The sequence below is a fragment of the Rhinoderma darwinii genome, chromosome 10 (assembly GCF_050947455.1).
Source record: "Rhinoderma darwinii isolate aRhiDar2 chromosome 10, aRhiDar2.hap1, whole genome shotgun sequence".
NCBI lineage: Eukaryota > Metazoa > Chordata > Amphibia > Anura > Rhinodermatidae > Rhinoderma > Rhinoderma darwinii.
The window spans coordinates 17,696,558-17,714,826 of record NC_134696.1 but is presented as its reverse complement, the minus strand read 5'-3'; the positions used below and the strand labels follow the sequence as shown (position 1 = coordinate 17,714,826).

At 44.8% G+C, this 18,269-nt stretch overlaps 1 protein-coding gene across 1 annotated transcript in view; it reads left to right on the top strand.

Moving 5' to 3' along the window:
* Nucleotides 1-673: 673 nt before the first annotated feature.
* The window catches only part of LOC142661814 (period circadian protein homolog 3-like), a 33,265-nt gene continuing 15,669 nt past the window's right edge, over nt 674-18,269 (top strand). Inside the window, exons 1-11 of the mRNA XM_075839408.1 lie at nt 674-847; nt 6,245-6,794; nt 7,072-7,223; nt 7,992-8,107; nt 9,511-9,712; nt 10,531-10,579; nt 14,084-14,226; nt 14,620-14,698; nt 14,925-15,031; nt 15,536-15,692; nt 16,021-16,126. Of these exons, the coding sequence (XP_075695523.1) occupies nt 6,502-6,794; nt 7,072-7,223; nt 7,992-8,107; nt 9,511-9,712; nt 10,531-10,579; nt 14,084-14,226; nt 14,620-14,698; nt 14,925-15,031; nt 15,536-15,692; nt 16,021-16,126 (1,404 nt within the window). The 5' untranslated portion in view covers nt 674-847; nt 6,245-6,501. The remainder of the gene's footprint in view (nt 848-6,244; nt 6,795-7,071; nt 7,224-7,991; nt 8,108-9,510; nt 9,713-10,530; nt 10,580-14,083; nt 14,227-14,619; nt 14,699-14,924; nt 15,032-15,535; nt 15,693-16,020; nt 16,127-18,269) is intronic.

The window sequence follows — 18,269 nt, the reverse complement described above, 5'->3', positions numbered from 1 at the left end:
CGCTGTGGTTTTTACGTGCGCAAAACAGACGCGTTCGTGTGAATCAGGCCTAAGCGAGACGTTTCCTCAGAATTCATGAGACATTTTTGTGCGCGTCACACATCGGAGACAAATCTGCGCTAATTTTCTTTCCTTTTCCAAATTTTATTTGGTGACTTTTTTGTGACGCGTCGTTAAAACTTTTATTTTTTAAACTTTTGACAGAAGGTGGTTTTGCTTTATTCTATTTCTATGGTGTAATTCTATCCTTTATATGCAAACTCTGAGGTAAAAAAAAAAAAATTCTGTATAAAGTGGAGAACTTTAGGGTCAAAATCTGCGTTGACCGTCAGTATCTTGAGGTGAGAAGATCCTGAGGTAAATAAATCTCGGCCATTCAGTAGTTTATCGCTGACTACAAAGAGAAACAACGACGCCTCCGATAGGCTGTCCTAACCGAGGGCGTGATAGCTTTATAAAGCAGTAGGCGTGTCGCTGGTTCGCCCCGCCCCTCTCTGCTCATGCTCCTCAGCTGTGGTGTAACGTGCTCAGACAGGTGACAGCATATCGTGTCTCGGAAACAGCACCAATGGTCGGATTTATAACAATGCTCCTCTTCCACGCCCAGGCCAATGAGAAAGAGGCGGGTAGGAATGTGCAGCCAATGGGAAGGAGGAGGGCGGGGTCCCATCACGTTGCAGGGTGAATGTGTGTTGTGTGTGTGTGAGAAGATGGGGAGTCAGTAGGAGAGCGGAGTGTGAGAGGGGTGCAGGGCCGGGACTTGTCTGCGTCTTACCAGGCTTACCTATCCTTGGGGTGTGCTGAGAGTCTTACATTTTGGGGTGTTACTCTGGAAGCTGCCACCTGGGTAAGTGCTGGGCATGTGTCTGTTATTATTATGGTGCCCGTTACTATGGCGTCCATGTATCTATTTTGCTATGCCTGTATATCTTCTATTTATGTATCTATATGGCATTCATTGTTGGTAACCCTGGCATTGCCCACATTTGCCCATTCCCCCCCAGTCTCTCTCTTATGCCTATGACTGGTACAAAGTTTTAGCCCCCCCCCCCCATCATACGACCTTTACGTTACATTTACATCACCCCCAAATGTCAACTGTGGCAAAACCATAAAAAATTCCTGACCGTGGTGGCGACCTTGACGAGAAACCAGAAAAATGTATCTGATCTGAGTTGATCGTTGCAGGTTATATTGATGCATCTATAGGTGGTGTATTAGGGGAGGGGGTGATGCCCGCTTGGTTATTGCCGCCATATATATCCACGATCATTGCTGGAGGGGTCCGGTCATTTGCTGGGTGTAGGGGGCCCCCTTTATCAGTTGGGGTCCCAGTAGTCACCCATCGACCCTGTAGATTTGACCGGACACAAGTTGGCGAGGTACGGCATTATTATGGTGGGCGATATTGCCAGGAAAGGTTGGGAGTTGTAGTTACAGAATCCATTGGAGTCCCCCTAGCGGTGGCATGGCAGTGAGTGGGTGCTTGGAGATGATGGGAGTTGTTGTGCCATAATGTATACTCCTGGAGGTGTTTGCAGGGCTATTGGGTACAGGAGTGGGGGCTGTTACTAGACAGGGGATTTTGTGCACGCGTCTTCGCTGGGTTATTTTTCCGCTGATCGGACGTCCGTGGCGCTGGTGTCGTGTGGATCCGTGAAGGGCACGTATGACATTGTGTCTCACCCCCTGTGCCCTTACAGCTCTGACCTGCAGCTCTCCTGGAAAACTAACTCCCAGCATGCCCTGACCGCCGCAGCCAGGGAGCCACAGGTTGGACATCACCTGGTGGACAATGATCCACAAACCTCTTCCACTGCTGATGCGTATTCAGCCAGATACAATACAAATAATTGTAATATGCTGGTAGTTGTAGTTCTACAGAATGCTGAGCACAGACTGCATGGTGATAGGGGGCACCTGGGGGCTGTCTGTGCATGTTAACATTTTTAGTTCGACAGCCGGAGAGCCCTAGGTTGCTAATAGCATTGTTATAGGGGGCATCTAGTGGGCAGATATGGTGGGGGGCTGTCAGAGCATGCTGGGAGTTGTAGTCTCCACAGGTTGCAGATCCCTGCCTTATGGTATTTCTATGTTGGGCAGAATTTAGGACTCATGCACCCAATTTTTTGCGGATCAGTGTGTTCGGAGGAGTGGGATTATTTGGGTATTTATGGCCCCGCACAGGTCGCCCCTCTACCTCCTATGTTAGTGCTACAATTTTAGAAATCATGTCACTGTTTTTAGCAAAAGGAGGATAAACCTCATCATTTCAGATCTCATCTGGGAGTAGGCAGCAGTGTAGAGGGTCTGTGCCAGGCACATGCAGCAGATTGGCTCTGCCCTAAGTGCCGATGAGAGTGGCCGGGCTGAGATGGATTTCTATTGGTCCTCTTCTGATTGGAGAGTCTCAGGCTCGGGGATTCACGTGAAGCAGACATGCTTTTCTGAGCTTCCGGGCTCTCACATGTCCCCACCGCCCCCTCCACCAGCGTCTCCGCTCTTACAGAAAACCCTCCACAGAGCGGACACTGATATCAATGGCGTCTTCTATACATTGTATCCTCTGCACGGTGTATGTATTAAGTGTTACTCTGATAGAGATAAAATAATCTATTTGCCCGGTCTGAGTTTTGCCAATAGATTTGCAATCCGTCCTCCGTTGATGTAGCTGAGGTTAACTAATAAAATGGCGCAGATCCATTGGCTTTTCTGTAGTTCCAGTAGATCCTTCTAAATGTGTTACATTTCTCATGTCTATGATGAGTACAATGTATAGACATCTTGAAATTATTTTTAATTTGGCATTTGATAATCCAGAAAGTCTGATAATCCGCCGGTTGTGTCCAGTTTCTTTCCATAAATAGCGCCACATCTATCCATAGGTTGTGTCTGATATTGCAGCTCAGCCTCATACCAGATCCAGCCTATGGACAGACGTGGGTCTGTTTATGGGGGGACGGGGACTTATATATATAATTTTTTGGTTTTTTTCCGAATGTTGGACACCCCTTTAAATAAGGAAGAGGATAGAAGCATGAGCGGGATGCATTCTCCACGAGCCCCATACTACCATCTAAGAGGGACAGGGGTACAATCATATCCAGTTATATCAATGTCATGCGCCCAGTTCCCAGATTGCCGTCTGAAGGCGACCCCCATACTGTGCCAGGAGCAGCGTGTTCCTAAATCATTATCGCTCCCCTCCTCCACTGGGCGTCCAATCCCTGGATCCACCTCCCTTAAAGAGGCTCTGTCACCAGATTTTGCAACCCCTATCTGCTATTGCAGCAGATAGGCGCTGCAATGTAGATTACAGTAACGTTTTTATTTTTAAAAAACGAGCATTTTTGGCCAAGTTATGACCATTTTTGTAGTTATGCAAATGAGGCTTGCAAAAGTCCAAGTGGGTGTGTTTAAAAGTAAAAGTCCAAGTGGGCGTGTATTATGTGCGTACATCAGGGCGTTTTTAATACTTTTACTAGCTGGGCGCTCTGAAGAGAAGTATCATCCTCTTCTCTTCAGAACGCCCAGCTTCTGGCAGTGCAGATCTGTGACGTCACTCACAGGTCCTGCATCGTGACGGCCACATCGGCACCAGAGGCTACAGTTGATTCTGCAGCAGCATCAGCGTTTGCAGGTAAGTCGATCTTACCTGCAAACGCTGATGCTGCTGCAGAATCAACTGAAGCCTCTGGTGCCGATGTGGCCGTCACGATGCAGGACCTGTGAGTGACGTCACAGATCTGCACTGTCACAAGCTGGGCGTTCTGAAGAGAAGAGGATGTTACTTCTCTTCACAGCGCCCAGCTAGTAAAAGTAGTAAACACGCCCCGATGTACGCACATAATACACGCCCACTTGTACTTTTACTTTTAAACACACCCACTTGGACTTTTGCAAGCCTCATTTGCATAACTACAAAAATGGTCATAACTTGGCCAAAAATGCTCGTTTTTTAAAAATAAAAACGTTACTGTAATCTACATTGCAGCGTCTATCTGCTGCAATAGCAGATAGGGGTTGCAAAATCTGGTGACAGAGCCTCTTTAAGTACCTTGTTCTCAGGTTGCAGAGATGCTGCAGTGTTTCTCTCAACCGGCTCAGATCACTTGTGCTGTCCTGATGGTAAGCTCTTGGGACTAATTTCACCCCCCCCCCCTCCTATACAATATAGTAAGGTGCCAGATCTCGCCAGGGTGCTCGGATTTCTTGTAGCCGCCTAATAATCTAATTGCAATCATTACTTTTTGTATCGGGGGGTTTTATTGGCTGCACATTTACGTCACATGAAGGCTGCAGGGACAATGATAGCCGGAGCTGGAGTTTTTGTTGTACGCAGGAGAGTTTTGGAGCGAGTTGTTTGTGGCGATATTGTTTACCAGAGGTCACCGGCAATGCCGGGCAGATCAAGTTTCTATCAGTAACGTTACTCTTAATCCGGCAATCGGTAGTCCAGAAATTCTGACTGTCCGGCATAGCACAAATAATCTCCAATCCTGACCAGATCAGAAGACGAACCCTGTGTAGTCTGACCCTGCAGTCACGTTCCTCCACTCCCTCTGCCCCTTGTTTGTAAAATACAGACGGTAGAAGAGGGGAGAGTAACACATGACTTCTGGTTTACAGTCTGTTACCATGGCGACACATAGGTCTGCATAGGTGCTGAAGCGTTTTTTTCCATTAATTTTTGCAACGATCGTCAGAAAAGGAACATACGTGAATAGATCTGTCCCATCTAAATAACTGTTCCTATAGATGGAGCAAGTTTTCATTTCTTGGAGCGGATCATTTTTAGTATCGTGGACATAAGTTACTATCCCGTATCTTCATAGTAAAGTTTTCCAAGTTGCAAAAGTGAGCGAACAAATATGCAGCAGAGTTACATAAAGCTGGCACGTATTTACCTGAGAATACCCACCACCACCACCAGCCACGTGGGCAGACATGACCGCTGTGGACCAGTCATGATTCATTTCTAAGAATGGGCGGGAGGGGTGTTATTAAGAAGCTGATGACGGTGATCACGTCCCATCCAGCGTTTACTAATCGTGTGATTCCCTTCAGCTCGCGGTCATTAATCGCTGCCTGCGCATCATTGGCATTATCTTCACTTACATCAGGGCTCTGAGGAGGGAGGTTTGGCATTCGCTATGAATGACGATAATCTGCTCCTGAACTCTTGTTCATCTTGGGGTCTTTTTTTGCAAATTTTTCTTTTTAAATCCTGTTTACTTCAATCTGAAATCTGGTCGCCAAATCATTGTGCTCCTGTGTACACAGCTACACTGCTGTTATAGGGGGAGCTCCAGACTACACAGCCAGACTGCTGTTATAGGGGGCGCTCCAGACTCCAGTCAGACTGCTGTTATAGGGGGCGCTCCAGACTCCACAGCCAGACTGCTGTTCTAGGGGGCGCTCCAGACTACACAGTCAGAATGCTGTTCTAGGGGGCGCTCCAAACTCCACAGCCAGACTGCTGTTCTAGGGGGCGCTCCAAACTCCACAGTCAGAATGCTGTTCTAGGGGGCGCTCCAGACTCCACAGCCAGACTGCTGTTCTAGGGGGCGCTCCAGACTCCACAGCCAGACTGCTGTTCTAGGGGGCGCTCCAGACTCCACAGCCAGACTGCTGTTCTAGGGGGCGCTCCAGACTCCACAGCCAGACTGCTGTTCTAGGGGGCGCTCCAGACTGCTGTTCTAGGGGGCGCTCCAGACTGCTGTTCTAGGGGGCGCTCCAGACTGCTGTTCTAGGGGGCGCTCCAGACTGCTGTTCTAGGGGGCGCTCCAGACTGCTGTTCTAGGGGGCGCTCCAGACTGCTGTTCTAGGGGGCGCTCCAGACTGCTGTTCTAGGGGGCGCTCCAGACTGCTGTTCTAGGGGGCGCTCCAGACTGCTGTTCTAGGGGGCGCTACAGACTGCTGTTCTAGGGGGCGCTCCAGACTGCTGTTCTAGGGGGCGCTCCAGACTGCTGTTCTAGGGGGCGCTCCAGACTGCTGTTCTAGGGGGCGCTCCAGACTGCTGTTCTAGGGGGCGCTCCAGACTGCTGTTCTAGGGGGCGCTCCAGACTCCACGGCCAGACTGCTGTTATAGGGGGCGCTCCAGACTCCACAGCCAGACTGCTGTTATAGGGGGCGCTCCAGACTGCTGTTCTAGGGGGCGCTCCATTCATAAGTGTAAAAGTACTACAAGTAGTCTACAAGTTTGTAAAGAAGTAATTAAAATGTTTTTATTTTTTATATACAGGAAGCGTATAATACCCACTCCCTTCATGAACGTACTTCGTGCTTTTGAAGCTACTTAGAAAACCACCGGAGAACCACAAACGTGTAAATCTAAATTGAATCTTCTCGTTTTACCCATCCTATACCGGAGATTAGAGGTGAATATACAAACCCGAGCAGTATTATTCCAGATCATCCACAGGTTAGCATTCAAGTTCTACATCGGTGTCGGAGGCAATGTTGAGCTGGGCTGCTGCTTTGTAACACGTCACCGCTACCATGAGCTCAGAGGCCCAAAGTCAGGGCTTGCTCCAAAATGAGAGCTGGTCTACATCCACTAGAACGGAGGAGGGAAGTCCCCTGGAAAAGACATTTAACTGCGAATCTCCCGAAGAGCAGAACTCCGAGCACCATGATGACATGGAGATGCACTCCAACGGCAACGAATCCAGCGGCAATGACTGGAACGGTCACGAGTCCAGCGGAACCGAGTCCCATGTTAATAAATCTAACAGGAGATCAAACTGCACCTTCCGGAGACCGAGCAAATTCACTGGCAGCAGCAATAACAGGTAATACTGTCCTGCATATAAATATTATATACTTAATAGTGGAAAATTGTTAAAGTGGAAAAACTGAAAATTCAACCTTTACCCCCATGTTGAACCCCTAAAGTTTTACAGTCAATGAGACCGCCGCGTCCCGCTCCACTGCCGGCCTGCAGTGTTAGAAGTGTAAGGCACAGTTACTCACATAGGAGCGCCCTCATGCAACTTGGACGCTATGGAAATATGTACTCGCTGGTAACGCTAGAAACTATCACAATTATATTTATGTTTTTTATTAAAGTGATCAAATGGACAGGACCCGTTCACACAAAGAGCTGATGACCATGGTGCAGGAGATGAAACGACGGCTCCCACCTGAAAATCTGAACCGCAGCAAACCCAGTACTGTTGATGCGCTGAACTACGCCTTGAAGTGTGTACAACAGGTCCAAGGTGAGACGCTTTTTAGGCGTTGTATGTTTTGTTTTTTTAAGTAATTTCCTTCTCAGTCTGTAAAAACTATTTATTCTTCAAGCAACTGATGCTCCGCACTAAAACAAATCCTTTCTGGTCAACAGAATCTGGGTTTGGAATGGTTCTGTCTCTGCTCCTCTGTGTTGGCTGCCTCCGATAGCGTAGAGCACGCAACCGTTCTAACTTTGCTTTACTTTATACCGATCTTGAGTTAATTTTTTTTTTATATATATATATATATATATATATATATATATATATATATATACTCCAGTCACATCCAGAGCTGCATTCACAATTCTTTTAAGCTTTGCAAATTGATACACCCAAATGATCTGAGAGAAAATCCCATAATGTGTTACTCAATTGTGGGATATTCATTACTTGTTGCTTTTTCTAAACTTCCCACGGTGTACCCCAGCAGGACATGTTCTGACGCTAAACTAAAGAAGCCGGCAGAATGCGGCTCTGGATGTGACTGGAGTACAAGACATGATGTAGCTAAACATTTGCAAACTTACTGAACGTGTTATGTATATTATATCTGGATACAAATTTTCAATTGTCTTCAAATCGGAACCTACATCTTAAAATTATTAACCCAGCTTAGAAGAGCTTTATTCTCCCTTGTCATGTAATATCACATCCATTTGACGCCGTGCATCTGACCTATAATTTTACTTTAATCTCTACTTGTCAAATAGTTTTTAATTCTCTTTTTCTTTTTTTTTTTTTAATCTTCTTTAGCAAACGGCGCCTTTTTCCAGGTCCTCGGTGACAGTGGTGCGTCTAAAGTGGATACAAATGTACATACCCTTGAAGATCTAGAGACCATAACATCGGAACATCCGCCAAAGAACACGGTAAGGCCCTCTGCCCTGTATTTCTAGAGCAACACTCATGCTGAGAATTTGGAAAATGCTTGGTAACCATGAGTTAATCGACACTTTGTAGCAACAATTCCAGATCCCTGTATACATCACTGACACAACTGACGGCATCGCTGCACTTACTCACCTGCCTTACACTATCGGCAGATATACAAATATATTACTTAAAGGGTATATTTTTTTTTGTCGTCGTTAACCTACACTGATACATTGTAGCAAACTATCAGGATAGGAGAAGCACAGATTACTACGATTGGCGCACAACTCCATAGTTTCCCTATAGAGGAAACTATTGTGCTTGTGCGACGGTCGTGGTAAAACCACGATTTTACCGTGACCTGAAAGTCACCGTGGAGCCTTAGCCTTATGCTGCTGATTTCTTTACCACACAGAGGATTTCCTAAACTGGATACAATTGTAACAAACCCTCAGCTGTAAGCAGTATTAGGTATGTACAGGTTTTCAGCCTCGGGATAAGAATGTTCCCATTCATTGACAGCAAGCAGAGATCTTGAAAATGGTAAGGAATTAATGCACACAGTAATCTTCGTAAAATGATTAAGCTTTATTTACATAAAACTGGAAAACCCCTTTAACTTGCGTCTAGTTATTTTTTTATTACATTTACTACAACCTATCAAGAACAGGATCTTAATAGGGCATGTGATCTGCGCGGACGCACGTTCCCACCTCAAGCTCGATCCCGTGATTTTAATATATGATCGCAAAGTAGTGATGTCATAGACAAACTGCCCATGCGGCCGCATAGTTTGTAAGGCCTTGGCATTCTATTTGGAATAGGTGAAAATTGTGTCTAGCCCAAAAAAGGTTGCCACCCAGCTTTCCCAGGCTCCTAAACGGCACATCATGCCTAGTTACATACACAGTGATACATCTTCAGTATTGCAGCATGATGAGGCAGATCTGCCAAACTAAGTACTGAGAAAATTGCATAAAAACCCTGTGTAGGGTTTTTGCGGCAACCATATTGGTTTTAGGGTTTTTTCTTTAAGTTCCCATCCCACAGCTTGGATTTTAGGACATACGGGACTAACTTTAAAGAGGTTTTCCAGGCATTTAAAAAGTGCTTATTTGCAGGCAGAATATAAAAATAACAAAACTTTCCAATATCCTCACCTGACCGATATGTTTTAGCTTCCTTGCCGATCCTTGTTTGCAGGGGTGCGTGATGACGTCTTGTCCTGCGCCCCCTGTCCTTGCTCTGTGGTGGTTTTCTGTCATTGATTTTTTTTTTTTTGTTTTTTTTTTGTTTTTAATATTACGCTTCTTGCTACATATATATATGTATGTAGATGATTCAGATTTGTTTATATATACGTCTGATGTAAATCCTTTTTATCGCTCCCCTCTTCTAGGATACATTTGTAATCGTGTTTTCATTGACCTCTGGGAAGATGGTGTACATCTCCGAGCAAGCGGCTTACATCCTGAACTGTAAAAAGAAACTGCTGGACTCGTCACGGTTTGTGGAGCTTCTGGCCCCTCAAGACGTCAGTATCTTTTACAAGCACACAACGCAATCCCATCTTCTACCGTGGAACATCGGAGCAGAGACCGGTAAGAGATCCAAAACACGACTAGCTTATCAAAATCTACCCTGTTATACACCCCTTTGCCAATGGGCAATTCTTGGCCTGTTATTGAACAGTAATTAATAGTCAGTGTGCACCTATAGAGGTAGGGCAAAGCACTGCTATGGGGTCCCTGGTTGGAGGGGGCAGGTTACGGAGCTGCTACCCCTGCTCTCTGTGACGCTGTCATAGCGGCTATCTGCAGCCACCACTAGGTGGAGCTCACTGCATACAGATTTTTACAGCTCCCATTCAGTTCAAAACTAGTTCTAGAAGTCTATATGCAGTTAGCTCCCCCTAGTGGTGGCAGCACAAAGCCAGAATTATATAATTTATCGGGTCTGGAAAAACAGAGCTCCCTTATACAGATATATCGTGAAACTAATCGGCACGGTATTTTGAAGCTGAAAACAGAATAGTGAACATTTAAGGTATTTTTTTAAAGATACAGTACATTTGATGTAGCTCTCAGTGGGGGTCAATTCTGAGATTTTGCTATGGGGTCGTTATTTCTCGGTACATTCCTGATTGTAGGAATAATTGGATTGTATGGATGATGGCATACTTTGTGTGGCACAGAATAATTTTTTTCTATAGTTAGAAAATATAATTTCTGTCAGCAAGCTTGTCGACAGACACGCCCCTGAATAGCCTAGCTGAGCTCCTATAATGCAGGGGTAGTTAGTTTTTCCTAAATCGGATTACTGTACAGTTCCTGGTGTAGGGACTACAAATCATCAGAGCAAACTATACAGATGCTGAACAAGCAGGGAATGACCTTGGTTCTGTTTTCATTGTTTGCAGCTTCTCTTTATGAATACACGCAAGTGAAGTCGTTTTTCTGCAGGATACGGTAAGATTGTTTTTTGCTTACAAAATTCAGGCAAATCAAAATTTTACAACGTAGCGTGTTATTTTTTTGTGTGATCTAAAGATTGTACACAAAAATCACAGCATTTATGATAGTGCTCTGCGACCCTTCAGCTTTTTTGTGACACTACAAGTCCCATCATGCTGTGAAAGCTGCAGACTATCGGGGCAGGCTAGGTTTGCAATGCAGGGTTGCAGATCGCCGACATGGGGTATCGGCAGTACACGTTACATTATACTGTGGCGGCGTTTAAGCTCTATTAAAGAAAATGGGGCTGAGCTGCAACACAACTTGTGGACAGATGTGGCGCTTTTTTTGAAAAAGCAAGACCTGTCTTTCTAATCTTGGACAAAATGCTGAGGAATTGAAACAAAGTATATTAAACCAATTTCTGGAGCCGTGATCTTGCTTTATTTTGCATAAAACTGTTAATAAAATAGTGTGACCGAAATTCTACAACTCGGCTATTGAGGAACACCAGCATGTCCTGCCCATTAAAGCTGGGAGGTGCCAAGATTGTGTGCCTGTGCTGCTGTACAATGTGTACCCCTGGTGTATATAGCTGGAGGGCTCCCCCCTGGTGTATATAGCTGGAGGGTTTCCCCTTGGTATATAGCTATTTCAGATGTCAGTGGAAAAGCCTTCCTACTAACCCCCCTTACTAGTGAATGAAAGTAATGAAATGCCGTTTCACAGCAGGCTGTAAAATGTGCTGTGCAAAATGTCTATTCTGCTGACATCTAGTGGTCAGCAATAAGATGGCGTTATCGTTGCTTTTTTTTTTTTGTCTCAAATTATATAAAATAGAGAATAAGGCTCTGTTCACATTTGCGTTGGGGTCCCGTTCTGTTGTTCCGGCGGAGCTTTTCGTCAGAATGGGACCCTGACACGAACGGAAACTAGAGGTTTCCATCACCTTTTGATTTCAATGGTGGCTGATCCGGTGCCCATGGTTTCCGTTTGTCTCTGTTGGGCACCGGACCCGTCGTTTTGCCGGAAGCAATACTGCGCTCGTCAGGGTCCCATTGGTCACATGATGGAAAGCTCCGACGGAACGTCAGAACGGGACCCCAACGCAGATGTGAACAGAGCCTAACCAATATATTTTTTTGGTATCTTGTGCGGGGTGGTGACTTGCCAATCATGTGAAGGTGTTATTGAGGAGAGGTAACAGACTGAGAGCTACGTAATGGTAAGAGCAGAGTTCGCAGCAGCACAGAATATTTCAGGAGAGGAGCGTGCAGATGTTGAGGAGTGTATGACGCTGACTGGTCACTGATTGGTCAGCGTCATACACATAAACACGCCCAGTTAAAAACACAATACACGCCCAGTTGGACATAATGAAAAAAAAACACCCAGTTGTCCATTTCAAAGCTCATTTGCATAAATATAAAATTGCTCATAACTTGGCCAAAAATGAACGTTTAAAAAACAAACGTTACTGTTCTCTACATTGCAGCGCCGATCACATGCAATAGGGGTTTGAGAATCTGGTGACAGAGCCCCTTTAAATCAATGGAGTTTATGGAAAGCTGAGACTGCTCAGTATCAGTTTTGTCTCATCGATGTGTGTAATTACATAACTGTAATTGCAATTAAACGCTTTTTGCTTCGTGTTGAGACGATTAGATCCTCAGCTGGTTTATCATGAGTCACATGGTCTTGTAAATACAGTTTTGTCCAGTTCATCTTGCACTAATTGCCAGCACATTGACAGCCTGCAGAGGGATGAGGGCTGAACGACTCGGCACGGCGGAGGAACAGCTTAACATGCTGCGCTGCCTTTTTTTTTTTTTCTCCTCCCCATCTTTCTGAAACCTTAAAGGGACACTAAACCCAGAAATGAAAGAGAAAAAAGACAGCAAACAGATAGCAATCAGTATTTTTAATCTGTCAGTGAATTGGAACATTCTTGTTTAAATCCAGTAGCTAAAAACCTCTACAGACGTGATTTCTCACAGCTGAGAGTTTGTTGCTGTTCTAGTTTGCTACAGTGTAACAGTGCAGGTAAAATGTATTGGTCTGGTGTTCGCTCACAGGTGACATGATTTTCTACCTTCTGTGTAGCAGTAACAGAATTGGCTGGGCTTTTGTTCCTCTTCTTGGAATCGGTTCCTCCAGCCGCACTAATCAGCCTAGTAGAGATCAGTGAGAATGGCCGGTGTTGTTAAATGTGCATTTGTGGCGACACTCGGAGCCGTTGCTATTGAATCTCGTTAAAATTGAACACAATTTCCCTTTTAGTCAATTTTCCTCCAAACCTTCCTGTAATGAAAAGAAATGACAATTCGGTGCGATGCCTCAATGACCTCCCCTCCCCCTCAGAGCGTTAGCAAAGATCCGTTCAATACGTGTTACATAATCTCACTCTGTGAAGTGGCAGGAACGCGTTTCGCGAAAATGGCGCATCTGCAGCCTCCATAATGGAAGAGCCGACCTGCTGAAAAGACATGAGACCTGTCGTGTTTAGACTCTTATTACTACAACAAATGGAAGCGGTGTAGTCAAGTCGCAGGTGCCGAGGACTAAACCACAGGCTTTCTGCATAGTCAGACGCTGGTTAAAAATAGATTGCTAGATCCTAAAAATAGACCCTTCATTATCGCCCTCAGACAGGTCTTTCTCTACACCGTACGGTCCACTATGGCATTCTTCCTCTGGTCTATGCAATGTAACGTTTGATGCCAGCGCATTACATAATGCGGGAACTCTTCCCATTTAAGCCTCACGCACACGGCCGTCCGTAGCGATTACAGGCACGTGGGCCGTGGACAGCCACCTGCGTTTTTGGCCCGTGCTCCCATATAAAGTATGGGGGCATGGTCCGTAAGAAGTAAAAGATAGGACATGTCCTATCCTTTTCGGAAGCTTTCTACGGCCCGGACACCTTCCCGCAAATATACGGGAAGGTGTCCGTGGTCAATAGAAATGAATGGGTTCGTAATTACAAACGAAATTTACGGTCGTGTGCGTGGGGCCCTAAAGGGGGGGTTTAAAGGGTATGTCCACTTTTGCAACCAAACTTGCTTTAATGCTCTTATGCATCTAAAATAAAGCAACTTTGCGAATAGTATTTATTAAAAATCCCCTACTGCTTTGTGTATACAGCTCCTATGCAGGGCTGTGTCTCCATGGTTACAGACTACAAACAAAATATGTAGTCTGGTCCTGCAGTCATACTCCCTTTCATCTATGTTCTGAAGGTCAGCAAGAATATGGGGAAAGAACTGGTGCATTGAAAATACGAGGGGTTTCCGTGACAACCAATAGGCAATACTTTTTTTTTCAAAAATACTTACACAGGTGCAGGACTTGTTACACTTTATGCCTTATGCTACTTCATTTGGACTGCACTTTGTCCATGACCCATGGATCAACGTGTCTTTTGGTGGTGGAAGGGGCGACCCTCAGGGTTTATTCATCATCTTACATTGGTGATTAAGCTTTGCACATTTTTAATACTTATACATTATTTTTTTTCAGGACTGGTAAAGACAGGGACCATGAACTCCGATACAATCCCTTCCGAATGACACCGTATTGCATCAAAGTCCGCACTTCTCCGGACGTGGAGCCAGAGCCCTGTTGCCTCGCTTTGGTGGAAAAGATTCACTCCGGATATGAGGGTACGTCCTGGGAAGGGTTATTACATGAGACTTTACATTGATGGCCTCTCCTTTGGATAGACCATCGATGTGTGATTGGTCGGGGCCCCACCTCTAGGACTCCCGCAGGAGGGGCCGGCAGTGGCGCTCCCTCACATGTCCGCGATGCTGCAGGACCGGGTGAAGCCTCATACGCATTGATGTCACTATGTCCGGTTCTGCAGTGATGGGATCCCAGTACTACATCTGCCCCTTTATTCTGCTGATCGGTGGGAGTTCCCAATTACACATTCCCTAGGATAGACTATCATTGTAAAAACCCTTTCTACCTGATAGCCTTTCATCATCAATGATCGCAACGCACCATATATAGAAGGCCATGCTTTTAACTTGGGGTGTATATTTTTATTGCAGCTCCCAGAATTCCCATGGATAAGCGGATATTCACTACGACGCACACGCCTGGTTGCATGTTCCTGGAAGTAAATGACCGGTGAGTTGTTGTTTTTCTTCCGTCCTGTTCTTCTGTGGGAAGAAACTACTTTCCAGAAAGCTAATCAGACCGCGGAGTCCTTCATAACAATTGCTCCACTATTGTGCGGAAGTTACTTGGCAGGAGTCACCTGTGAATAATAATAATTAACCTCTTATAACCCGGAATATGACAGCAGTCCCTCTTATTCTGAATTTCATTCATTTTCCTACATCCTCTTTTTCAGAGCCGTCCCGTTATTGGGCTACTTGCCCCAAGACTTGGTTGGATCCTCTGTCTTAACGTATTTGCACCCCGAGGATCGTCCTTTAATGCTGGCCATGCATAGAAAAAGTAAGTTGGTTAAACATTTTTGTAGAAATAGAGGGGTTGCATTCGTGACCGTGAGATTTTATATTTTTTTTACGATAACACTTTTCTTATCAGAATTGCATAATATATATCCAGATGTGATGTATATGGATAATTTTGTTAAAAAAATAAAATCCCCCTTAAAATTCAGTTACATCTGTGTAAAGAAAAGGCACAGTGAGTAGAGCATTAAAGGGGGTCGTCTGATTAAGACAACGTTTACAGATGTAGCAGAGCCGAGTTTTTCAGTTGTTTGTTCTGTGCACTGTGACAAGGTGAGATTTCTTTGTAGTCCTGTGGAAAGTCACACACAAAGTGTCATGGCATATTATTCAGAAGGACAAACTCTTCTCTGCTGCATCGTGACTATGTATTCATTTTATTACACATTGCCTTATCTCCTGCCTGGGCACTTAACAGGCTGCTGTGTAAACTGTAATATGTGATGTGTTTTCTTCCTCCTCCTCCTCTTCTGGTTTCCTTTAGTCCTGAAGTATGCAGGGCAGCCTCCGTTTGAGCATTCGCCGATTAGATTCTGCACTCAAAATGGTGACTACATCACACTGGATACCAGCTGGTCGAGCTTTGTCAACCCCTGGAGCAGAAAAGTGGCGTTTATAATCGGTCGGCACAAAGTCCGAACGTAAGTGTCATAAAAAATGGCTTAACCACACTTAAAGGGATTGTCCACTGTCGATGGGCACATGAGCAGCTAATGCATTGGAGGTCTCAGCCCTGGCAATAGTGGCTGTTCGCTGGGGACTTTAGCAGCTGGACCTCTGACGATCACTTTCTCTTGGGTGGGAGCTGCTTTAGGAATGAGGGTTTGTTTTTTTGCGGACAACCCCTTTAAGGCCTGTGTGGTAACCGCCAGTTGGTGAAGCGTGCGATCCTTCCATTTGACGGTAATGAATGTGAAGTTCATTTTCTATAAATGAAGAAAATACCTTTTTTTTATTTGGGGTTTTCAGGGGTCCCCTCAATGAAGATGTCTTTGCTGCCCGAAGTACAGAAATCAACAACGTCGACAAGGAAATTAAAGAATTGCAGGGACAGATCTACAAGGTTCTTTTGCAGGTACAGACAATATTTAGTTACTTTTTTATGCGGTTGACGTTGCTGTTTTGTGCAGTTTTTCTGTACGTTGCTTCCATTTCGGAGTAATTTACAATAAGCTGGGATTAGACCTTCACGTGGACCGACTATATATAGGAACCCAGTTCGTAGTGATTTCCAAGGTCTCAAATCAGTCCCATCAGCTAAAATTGGTGCTTTAGCCTTTCTGTCTCCTCTCCCTTTAACCTGGCCATACATGGTGAGATGAAACGCAGACGAGCTCCATACTTACCTGGTCAACACTCTTCCAGAGCACCACGAGGGGTATTCATGCTGATAGTATGAAGACCCCCATGAATCTCTGGAATGGAGGGGACGGGGTAAGTGTAACATTGATCTTGGGCGCCTTTTTCTGTGGTCAAAAGTGTGGTGTTCAGGAGGGTCAGATGTCGTCTTCCTGCACCTTTTCTGTGTCTCGCGGTCTGATCCTCTGTTCCTCGGTCCCTAGTTCACGATCTGTGGTCTGTGTCCATTGGCAAATTTGTATTAGAAGTTTTGCAGGACATAATTATTTCTCCTCTATGTATTTTATGACGTTTCAGAGCAAAGCGATTATGTAATCCGTAAATACATGAGCAGAGAAATGGTTTTGGGGTCTATTTAGGCCAAGGTAATTTTTCTTTTTTTTCTTTAACCAGGCCGTCTCTGAAAGGTCCTCTATTGTTACTTTCCTCCAGTCGTTGTGACATGTAATTTGTCACTGCAGGAAAGAATAGTGTATTACATCACCGCTCAGCCAGGTCGCCAGCACCCGCTCTCCTTACACAGCCGCATTTCTCTGACCAATCTGCAGCCGGACCGGGGTGACTCAGTACCGTCACACGGATCTGTATTCGCAGCCTTCATCTATGCTGCCATTCAGAAATGCTGCTCGGCTATTGTTTAGTTTCTGGTCCTTTTTCTCAATAAGACACATTGTCTTTTTACACACAATGGGACATGTGTCGAGCCACAAAGGAGCTCATGAGAGCACAAAATCCCTTTTTATAGGCGGATAAAAGTTATAAAACTTCTAGAAGATACAAAACCTTCCAAATTTTAGGATTGATTTAAAAAAAATAATAATAATAATTCTGCAATTTTATTATCGTTTCTCCCTCCCCATATATCAGTCTATAATAGCACCAGCACCTTGTCTGTTACCATTTTATTTATTCTAACATACTTTGTGTTTCAATTCCTCACCAATTTCACCATATCTGCTTGCGGTCATGGAATAACACATCTTACAGCTTGCCAACAACCAACGGGACAGCCGGATTTTAATTTTTCTTTTACTCTTGCTGTGTGGCTTCTTCTCCTTATGATGGGCAGGCAAATTGTAGTAAACACCCAGGACTTTATTTTTACTATGAGATACAGCTGCTTTGTATCCTGTATATAGAGCAGATGTATCTATTGCTGAAACCTGAATCCATCAGATCAGCGGGATTGACTGGTTCAGTGTCAGCCGGTCCTGCAGGATCAAGCTGTTACCGATCACATCTAAGTTCATAATTTAGATGTGATTGACAGCGGGTGAATCCTGCGGGTCAGACACACAGGACTCGCTAACACTGAATACGTCCGTTCCGCTGACCTGACGGATACAGGTTTCAGCACTAGATAGAGCTGCTCTATATACAGGATACAAAGCAGCTGTATCTCAAAGTAAAAATTTATTTTTTAGTAAAGTATTTAGAAAGTTGCATCAATCACACTGGTACACATTTAATAAAAAAAAAAAAAAGCAAGCCTTTAAAGCCTTCTGAAGTTGGAACATATTAATGGACTCCTTTATTTGGTGACCTGCTTTCTGCACTACTTTATTAGGATAAATCCTCTCTGGTTACAGTAAGACCCGATTCCCTGGACAGACGGCATCAGTTATTGTGGCCATAATTTTCCTTCCCCTATAATAATCCGCTCTTCTACACTTCATCATTCACACCGATCAATAGGGACGTCTATCTTGAAAAGCAAATGGCTCTCTAGTGTTTCACGATAACCCAATGAAGCTTTCTACTTCAGAGACATAAAAGCTTCCAAGTGCGAGACCTCTTACATAAGAGAAGCCTCCATCACTTTTACCTTGTTTTCTTTCGATCTACTGCAGTGTGGACAT